Source organism: Tupaia chinensis, unplaced genomic scaffold (genome assembly GCF_000334495.1).
Source record: "Tupaia chinensis unplaced genomic scaffold, TupChi_1.0 Scaffold000132_1, whole genome shotgun sequence".
Lineage (NCBI taxonomy): Eukaryota > Metazoa > Chordata > Mammalia > Scandentia > Tupaiidae > Tupaia > Tupaia belangeri.
This window is the reverse complement of record NW_006159601.1, coordinates 401,001-411,107: the sequence shown is the minus strand read 5'-3', so window position 1 is coordinate 411,107 and position 10,107 is coordinate 401,001. Positions and strand designations below refer to the sequence as shown.

General features: G+C 57.5%; 1 protein-coding gene across 1 annotated transcript in view; it reads right to left on the bottom strand.

Moving 5' to 3' along the window:
- AFDN (afadin, adherens junction formation factor) overlaps positions 1–10,107 on the bottom strand; it is a gene marked incomplete at its 5' end in the record, with an annotated part of 80,927 nt that overhangs the window by 47,666 nt on the left and 23,154 nt on the right. Inside the window, 4 exon segments of the mRNA XM_014586389.1 lie at positions 1,734–1,849; positions 3,350–3,419; positions 7,245–7,507; positions 8,788–8,882. Coding sequence (XP_014441875.1) covers positions 1,734–1,849; positions 3,350–3,419; positions 7,245–7,507; positions 8,788–8,882 — 544 coding nt within the window.

Genomic DNA, 10,107 nt, shown 5'->3' with positions numbered 1-10,107 from the left:
TCTCGTTCTCGCTCTGTCCCTCTTTGGTCAAATTAAAATAAGTAAATAAATAAAATAGTTAAATAAAAATAATTCCCAAAGCATTACCAAAACAACAATTGAACAAACACATAAGGGGCTAGCTTCATTAACACTTCAGTATCTGCATCGGCTTTAACTGCACAAGAGGTGACCAGGAAGAATGCTTTGAAACTGTCTTCGGGAAAACGGGACAAGTGAAACTGACAGTGAAAAGGCCCAGGAAGATGTGCTTCACCTTCCTGCAAACTCAACTGGAAATAAAGGGCGGGGCGACGGGACGTCACCTGGCAGGGGAGCACCTCCTCCCCCACACGAGCAGCTGCGACCACCCTGAAGCTGCAGGTACCATGTACTGTGCTCTGCACACACCTCTGCTCTTGTGCATGGAGACCCATCACGGCCACCCTTGCCCTCCCATACCTGAACTCAGCCCCTATGGCATAGGGTCGCGACGGCGCCTTACCAGGGCCTGGAGGGGCCTCCCGACCCCCTGGACTGCTGCTTCTGCAGCTCCGTGCCCACGAGGCCCCCAGACAGAGCTGAAAAGCTCGCACGGCTACCAGGGCTTACAGAGGCAACACTGGGCTCCCTGGGGAACCTGCGCATTTAACGTCTGAGAGAAGCAGAAGCATCGTCCTGGGACGAGCACAGACATAGCGCCCTCTGCTGGACGGCAGAGAGAAAGAACTTCCTCCCAAGGACTGGCAGGAGCCCTGGTCAAGTCCCCACCCAGTGACCCGTCCCAGGCACTGGATCTATAGGGAGTCATGGAGGAGACACGCCGCAGGCCCAAGGCTGCCAGCAAGGACACCGTGAAAGCTGCAAGCACGGGCTGCAGTCCAGGAACACGGCTCGAGCAGGGCATACGTGGGTGCACCTGTTGCGAGAGCCCCACGCCCAAGGGCCCACATCGTCCTTCAGTACTCAGATAACTCCGGGGGTCACCGTAAGGAAATGGTTCTGTTTTATTAAGATGACACATATTGGGACCAGCAATTGGCATAATGACTATGTCGCTGGACTCCCATGTAGTGGCCTGCAGTTGGAGTCCTGAACCTGGTGGCTTAAACACACGCCGGGCGCGTGTGTGTGCGTGCGTGCCCAAGATCCCAAGAGAATGGAGAAGGGATTGCAGCATGGCCATCCCCCCAGGGGGTGACTTCTCACTTTCTGTCTCTCTGTCTCGCTCTGTCTTTCTGGTGAGCACACGAACAATATAGCAACCTCCACCCCCCCAAAAAAAAGATGAAACATACTAAAAAGCATAAGGAAGAAATCGTAAAGGAGGGAATATTCTGCCCCAGAAAGCGAGGCCAGAACAGGGCCAGAAGAAAACACTAACTCTGCCTCTCTCGGCAGGCAGATAGCCACGGCCCACCGAGGCCAGGAGAGGCCCACGTGGCACTCCATGGCCCTTAAAACTCTCAAAAACACTTTCACTCAGTTATTTTTAAACGTGGGGATTTCTACAAATGCCCAGGTGATCAGAACCGATCAAATATTAAGACCCTACAAGAACCACTCCTCCCTATGTTTTCTCAGAGCAGCAACCCCTCAGCTTCAACGTGCCCCTTCTTCAGGGCTCCCCCGGCAGGAGGGAGAGGTGCACAGCGTCAAGGGAAAGGGGGAAGGAAAAGGAACCGCGCTCGGCACGACCGCCAGCCAGCTGCAGCTCCGCACCGGCCCACCCGAGGCGAGAACACGCTGCCCACCTGCTCTCCTGCCTGCGGCCGTCATGCTGCTCGGCTCTGCTCGCCGGCTTCACCGTCCCCCGCTCCGTGGTGCTGGCAGCAGAGGACACGTGGTCGCCATCCAGTCTGGCAGTGCTCTGTCCGGGAAGGGAAGCACAGGGCGCTCAGAGCATGCACCACCTACCCAAGCAGCAGAGCCCGGGTGGCCATGGGAGACCGCAGTGTCCCCGTGGCGTGCCCAGAAGCACTGGCACTCGAGGGTAAGAAGCACACGGGCTCCTGCAGCTGCAAAACCTGGAGCTGGCGTGAGACACGTCACAGGAGGGGCAGTGACGGCAGTGAGCTGGGTCCCCACCTTGGGTTAGAGCAGACAGAACCTGGCGGCCGCTGCCTGCGGAGGCCTTGGGGACAGGGCGCGAGACGCTGTGGACAGTGGCATTGCACACTGAGCTCTGGAGGAGGAAGGGCACGCTGGCTCGGCTTAGCTACGTGGGGTCTGAACCGTGTGTCACACACCCGAGGGGAGGCGTCGTGCGAGACCTGGAGATGGGGCCGAGGGCGCACGGCACACGGTGAGGGGAACGTGTCATGAGGCTGCTGTGAGGCCACCCAGGGGACATGCAGAAAGCGAAGAGGCCGCCCCAGGTCTGCATCCTCGGCTGTCTACACCCGGCAGGTCAAGCCTGAAAGGACTGAGGAGGGGAGACTCAGAGGACCGACACCCTAGGAGCCCAGGAGGGAAGTGCGTGGAGCAGCAGGGGCCTGGGTCATACCTGCCGGGACAGGCACATGGCCAGGGCCGGATCTGGCAGCCAAGACTTCCCTGGTGCCCACAGCGGGCAGGAGGCCGTGAGGGCCAAGGAAAGGCACGGTGTCAGGAAGCCGCGCCGGCCAGGGGCTTTTCAGGGGTGGCCATGCTGTGAACAGGTGTCTGAGACGGGGGGGGGGGGGGAGGCCTAGCTCTCCCACAGGACGCCCAAGTGCCACACCTAGGCCCTCCCGACTCCAGGCTGAGCCTCGACTGCAGGTTGGGGAGGTGAAGGTGCCGCTGCTGCATGCTGTGGGCTGTCCTCGGGAAGGCCTGGATTTCTGGGGTCTCGGGACCACAGGACTAAGACTCGGGGCCACCCGATGGGCAAAAACGCTGCACAGGCCCTGAGAGGTACGGAGAGGGCCCCGCTACGTCAGCACGGTCCGGGCACGGTGGCCTGCTGGGATGAGGCCCCACTACATCAGCACGGTCCGGGCATGGTGGCCTGCTGAGATGCAGCCATTGAGAGACCCACAGACAGCAGGGCAGGGCCCGGACTGCTCAGCATGGATATGTGGGTCACTGCGGGCCCGCGCTGCCAGGGTGGGGTCCTTGCCAGCAGGAGACAGCGACTGTGTGGGACAGGAAGGAGAGGCTGGTGGAGGAGGGGCCCCACACCTGTGGCCTTGGGGACAATGTGACCAACGGGGATGCCCAGGACGCACACACGTGCCACTTGGAAGAGAAGGCACAGCGCCCTGGCCTCGGGAGCAAGGCCGCTCTGTGACTCAGCCCACAGCTGAGGCCGGGCGTCCGCGTGACGGGAGTTGGGGACGCCACATCGGAACAGCTGCCACGGCGTCCTGCGAGGGGCGGCATCACTCACCTTGCTTGTGGGCAACGCTGTCGCGCTGTGAATGTCTCCTCCTAAGTCGAACGTCGTCTCCTGAACAATCCTGTCAGGGTGGGGAGGGACAAACAATTCACAGCTTTCACGCGGCAAGGCAAAGTCTTTCCAAATAACAGCAAAGAAATGGTCACAGCCGACTACCCCACTGTCTGCAGAGCTGCAAAAAGGCGCTACTCTCAGCACACACTTACAGAAAGCCCCGTGACTTGACGCACTTCTCCACTCGTGTATACCGAACTCTCAGGGTCACGTCTTAAACCGTGCCTCTGTAACAAGAGGTGGGCTGGGCACCAAGAGCCCGAGCGGGGGGAGCAAGCCAGGTGACGCGGGCCACAGCACATGAAGAGGCCGTGAAGACTGAGCGGCCGGGACCCTGTCTCCAGACGAGGGAGGGCGAGGCGGCCGCACCGAGGGCAAGCAGCCCTCCATTCGAAGGTGGAGTGGATGTCGTGGGCATGGTGCCTGCTGCCTGCTGGAAGTTCACTGGGCTCAGAGAACCCACGCAGTGGGCAGGGCACCACACGCCTCCATTCTGCCAGGCGGGTTCCCAGCAGGTGGCCAACTTCAAAGATTCTGGAAAATCTTAAAATGCCAGAGCTGCTATAAAAAATGAATTCAGATTACAAGCAGTCTGTCTGAACTGTCTAGCAAGCTGGAGCAAAATATCTCTTTGGAAAAGAGGGAGAGTGCAATCTACTGCCCCACTCAACAGGGGCCCCCAGCCCCAAAGAGGAAAAAGGAGCCCTAAAAGGGCTGAAAACCAGTAAGGATGAATCAAGGACTAGATTTCCTAAATTCCTGTCCATGACAATCGAGAAGAATCAAGTTCTTTCGTATAACGTTTAAAAAGTACACCATGCAATCCCATCGCACCACAGTAAGGTGAAAGGAGGTTCAATCGATACCCTACCCATACAGGGTACGGGAGCTCAAGACGGGTTTTCAAGTGAGAGCACAGGTATAGATCCCTCCTCTACCTCAACGCTGAGGACATCAAACCTCCTTGTAACGCGGCACAGTGCCACGTGACGACTCGGAAAAGTGCAGGTTTCCACGAAGGGCCAGATCGTCCCTGACTGCACACACCGGCGCGTGTTCGGGGTCAGACATTCGCCAACCAGCACCGAGCCTGCCCAGCAGAGGTGCCTGCAGCCCCGCCCTCCAGTCTCTGGGGATGGGAGCAAGCACAGCTCTTCCCATCACCTCGCACAGTGACACACAGCGTGGCTCATCCCCTGCCACCTTGCAGTGACACGCAGCATCGCTGTCCCTAGCTTTCTCTCGCTGTCCTGCCCTGCTCTGTCCATAACTGCCATTCAAGAGTGACAGACACACCACCATGCAAAGTTCTTTACCACCCAAACTGCCAAGCCCCAGCCAGGCCCTCTGCACGGTTTTCTGGCTATGGAGACAGTCCGCGGGGACGCCCCCGACTGTGAGCAGTGTTCAGAGCACGTTAGCGACATGACAACGGTGCTGAGTGCAGGCTGTCAGGGTCCATAGTGTGCCCTCTGAAGTCCCTTAAATACCCAGCTGCCTGCCAACATGAGCAGGCTGCCTGCAGGTAACTAGCGAGAAGCTGCAGACACTGAGGTTTCTTCATGAGACACGTAGGTTCCACACCCAGAACTCCGTGACAGTCTGACAAGAGGACAAACTAACGCTCGTTAAAAACTAGCCTTTAAGGGAACCAGCAGTTAGCGTAATGGCTATGTCGCTGGACTCCCATGTAGTCGACCGCGGTTCGCGTCCCAGACCCAGTGGCTTAAAACTCACACCGGGCGTGTGTGCGTGCGTGCCCAAGATCCCGAGAGGAGAATGGGGGAGAAGGGATTGCAGTGTGACCATCCCCACTGGGGGGTGATTTCTCGCTTTCTGTCTCTATGTCTCTATCTGTCTGGTGAGCGCACGTGCCCTATAGCGATAAAACCTCTCCAAAAAAAAAAAAAAACAAAGCCATTAAGACACGGAATGGCGTATGTAACTGCTAAGCAATTTCCATGAGTTCTGCTAAAAATAAAACTAGTAACAGAATTTCCCAGCACCCGTCCTCGGAGTGCCCTGAACTGTCTCCTTAACGGTCTCTGCTACGAAGAGACACCGCAGGCTTCTCCAGCAGGAAGCACACGGCTGAGAAGCGAAGGCTGGCCCACAGACGCTCACCGAGCGCGGCCACCGCTCTATGTCTCTATCTGTCTGGTGAGCGCACGTGCCCTATAGCGATAAAACCTCTCCAAAAAAAAAAAAAAACTAGCATTTAAGACACGGGAATGGCGTATGTAACTGCTAAGCAATTTCCATGAGTTCTGCTAAAAATAAAACTAGTAACAGAATTTCCCAGCACCCGTCCTCGGAGTGCCCTGAACTGTCTCCTTAACGGTCTCTGCTACGAAGAGACACCGCAGGCTTCTCCAGCAGGAAGCACACGGCTGAGAAGCGAAGGCTGGCCCACAGACGCTCACCGAGCGCGGCCACCGAGCACAGCCACGGAGCACGGGGCATATCTGGTGACAGAGCCACCACTGCCAAGTGCCATCCGGGTAAGCGGCGACCACCCGGATACGAGGCTCAGGTCAGGCTCAGGCAGAGCGGACGCTGCAGGTGCTGCCGGGGCACGAGCTGTGATGGTCGGCGGAACGCCTCCTCGCCTCGCGTCACCGAGCCCAGGGAGACCTGCACGCGTGACTCCCCGCGGAGGGCGACCAATGACAGAGGACAGAAGGGGCAGGACGTGGCAACGCCTGGCAGGTGGAAAGCAGAGCCTTAGAGGAGGAGGAGTAAGCCCTGGCTGTTCCGGAACAGAACGGAAGGTAGGCTGAGGTCTACGCTCAGTTTAAAGGAAAAGAAGAAAGAAATGGATCTTCCGGGGAAGCAGGCATGAAGGCACTTGCTAGTTTTCTCTGCTAAGTATGAGAACAGCCCTGTGCTGAGAAGGATCAGGCCAGGCCCGAAACCGCCCAGGAACTTCCAAGCGCCCGCCTGGCCCAGTGAATGCACGGATAATCCCTAAGCAGTCATGGTGCAAGGAAGACGCGCCTGCCCACGTGGGAGCTCAGGCAGTTCCCAAAGGCGTGGCAGTCGCAGAGCACGAGGGGAAGAGCCGCTGCAGCCACTTCTCCCAAACTGACCGCTATGACAGGTCGATCTTACGTACTGAAGTTTTTAAAACGACCATTAATGGGTCCAGCAGATGTCGCTGGACTCCCATGTAGTTGACCGTGGTTCAAGTCCTAGACCCAGTGGCTTAAACTCACGTCAGGCGTGTGTGCATGCATGTCCCAAACCCCAAGAGGAGAATAGAGAAGTAGGGATTGCAGTGTGGCCCTCCCCACTAAGGGGGTGACTTCTCACTGTCCGTTTCTCTCTCTCTCTCTGGCGAATATCTATAGCAAAAATCTCTCTCTTAAAAAAAAAAAAGACCACTAAGAGGCTGTAGGTCACACTCCTTCCCCCAGGTCAGTCTTATCAAACACCAGGATGGGTGCCCTGTCCAGCAGGAGGCCACCGTACCGTGCTCAGAGGGGCACTAGGTGGCGCTGGAGTGTCTCCATCCCTTAAGCACTTAATCCATGTCAGTCAGTCAGGAACAGGTCAATAAAATATGAAAAAGCCTCATTCACATGCTAATTATACAGAAAATCATGTCTTCTCTCCAAGGAGCAGGTGTTGTACAGTGTATTGTCTAAAAAACAACAAAGCTTGAATACAAAACATTGAAAAACCAGTCAGAACTTCTAATTTTAAAATGAAGTTAAGATCTTTGTCTTTGTAGCTTGAAAATCAACCCCACTTGGACTCTGCTCTAAATCGAGCCACAGAGAGGAGAAGCGTGCCCAGCCCAGCTCCCCCGCCTCGGGTCTGCAGCACTCACCCAGCTTTGTGCCTCGGGCCCTTCAGCATCAGGCCTGCGTCCCCGGATCGCTTGGCCAGGGCATGGTCCTGACTCGGGTCCACGAACTTGAACACGTGCGCGGCCCCGAACTGCACCTTCATGCCACTCTGCAGCATCGTGGTCTCCGAGATGCGCTGACCGTCCACGTAGGTCTCCGCGTCCATGCTGCTGGGCGTCACGGTGACCACGCCATCCATGTTGGCCAGGTCACAGTGATGGGGCTGTACACCTGGGCCGAAAAGCTGGGGAGAGAGGGAGGCCAGGGGCCCCAGGGTGAGGAGCGCAGCAGGTACGCGGGGTTTCGAAGCCGAGCTCCCTCTCTGGACAGAGGTAATCTAATGAGCTCTGTGCACGCGCCCTACTGCAAGAACCCCTCAAAAGGAAAGGAGGAGTCTAATAAGCTCTGGGCTTCCTGGTGCTTTAAAGAGGGTTCTTCCAACTGTAAAAGCAAACACGGTCAAAGCACTGTCAAAATAACAACTTGGCTTTGGCTGCAGCGACTCGGGCAGATTTAATTTTGCATTAAAACCATCTGGTCTGGGGGAGCCAGTGGTGTGGCATGGCGGTTAAGGTGCTGGACTTCAACGTGGCCAACCGTGGTTTGAGCCCAGACACTGTGGCCTGAAAATCTCGCCGGGGGTCTGCAGGTGACATGGCGGTTATGGTGTCCCTCACACTGGGCACGTGTGCACACATGCCCAGAATCTCGAGAGGGGGACAGAGCAGGGGCCTCCCCCAGAGAGCGACTTCTCACTTTCTCTCTCTGTGACTGCTTGCACCCTACAGCAAAAATCTCTTAAAAACAGAAACAAAAACAAAACAATGCTGGGCATGTGTGGGAGCATTCCAAAACTCCCAAGAGGAGGAGGGACTGCGGCTCAGCTGTCCTCGGGGGTGATTCCTTTCTTCCCTCTCAGGGTCTTTCTCCCACGAGCACACGTGCCCTATGGCAAAAACAAACAAACAACACAAGCAAGCATACAGTCACGCTACCATTTATCAGATCATTAAAAGAATGGCAGAGCTGAAAACGATATCGACAATCAAGAGGCCATGTCACTTAACGTGAGGAAAACGGCACAGCACAGTGGCCTGCCCAAGTCCACCTGCAAAGTGCCACGTGCCGACTCACTCACTCGAAGGGGCTGAGCTCCAGCTTCGGTCCTCCAGAGCTGGACCCGGCTCACCTTTTAACTAGAACTTACAGAGTGCCGGTCACATGTGTCAGACTGACAGGCACCTGTGCAAGGTCATCGCCTTCCGCCCTGAAGCAGACCCATGAACAGTCACCGCCACGTGGAGGGGTCAGAGGCCGCAGGTGAGCCGCCATCGCTAGGCCCCTACTTCCTGAGGTGCGGCCAGGGCCTAACTCACAGTCTGCTCTTGTTCACCAGAGCAGAGCAAAGCGACCCAGAGCAGAACGGCGTGGGTGCAGAGCCTGTGGCCTCTGCCCATCAGGGCCGACCCCACGCTGTGCTACCGGCTGCTGCTGGCACGTGTCACTTAAGCAGGAAGCTTGTACCTGGATGGAGCTGTCATCCAACTTCTCCGTCCCCACTTCGGTGACGCTTAGCTGAAGGCGGTAGAGCTTTGGCTTATCTCTGGAGTCAGAACCATCTGGAAGGAGAGAAGGAAGAGAGCTCCATTGCAGAGCGGATGTCCTCACTGTGTTATTCGAAACAAAAATATCCGAAACGAAGTTACCTGGAGGCGACACTACGAGTCACACGTTTCCAGGTCACTCCGAAGAACCCTACGCACTTATCATGGCACGAGTTAACGACCCAGACACGAAACAGAGATGGTCATACCAGCTTCTTTTTAAGAAAGGGCCGACACCGTCCCTAACCCAGCGCTTCGTCACTGCACACGAAGGCACTCTCCCCAGTGTCTGGGGCTCGGACAGCGACCCGAGGAGTGACCATCTGGGCAGGTGAGAGCCGGCGTGGCACAGGGCCTCTGCACCGCGGACCGGGGGGGCGAGACTGTCGCCCTGGCCCCCGGCACATGCTGGCTGGGGCAGCTGCGTCCTGGATGGACGCTCCCAGATGTCCAGTCCTCACCACTCGCCCCAGCCCTCCTGCATCGCATCCTTGGCGACGAGGCTTAAGTACGCGTCTTCCGAGTAACCTCCATTAGGAATTCAGAATTTCCAATGAGCTCAGTTCCTGCAGGGGGCTGGCTGGGGGCCGGGGCTGTCCTTGCGGCTTTATACCTTGAGTTTTTCTAACAAGGAAGGGGCAGGGGGGAAGAGGAAGAGGAAGCCGCACTACCAAGACATCTAGACCCGTTCACGCACACGCCATGGCCACGTGGCCTGCCGTGCTCCAGCCAGAGCAAGGTGAGTATGGGTGTGCTCAGACAGTGTCAACGGTGAGAAGGCGTGCCTCCCAGGGTCCAGGGCGGGGTCGTGAGCGGGGTCGAAGGTCACCGCGCACACTGTGGCCTCACCAGGCCGCCAACGCATGGAGTCTGGTCTCCGAGGGAGGGAATGTCTCTGAGCTCTGTCCTGACCCCTCCATCGCCTCCAGGACAGGCTACAGCGCCGTCGGCAGGCTCAGAGCCATGAGCAGAGCGGTCACAGGCCCACCACTCGGGACACAAGTGTGACACAGGGCAGACCACTGGAGTCTCGGGTGCCCTGGGCCTGAACTCTCGCGGATGAAGCCACCGTCACGTGCGAGTTCTGAACCCGCTCCACCTTAGAGTGCACAGCCCAATGTGCCAATCACAGGGTTTCCCAGCAGTAACAACCGGGAGCCCGTCCCACCTGGGAGCGGATGAGCGGCGGGTGACTCGTGGCCCGCTCACCGGAGCTGCCTGCGCTGCTGCTCTATGGCTA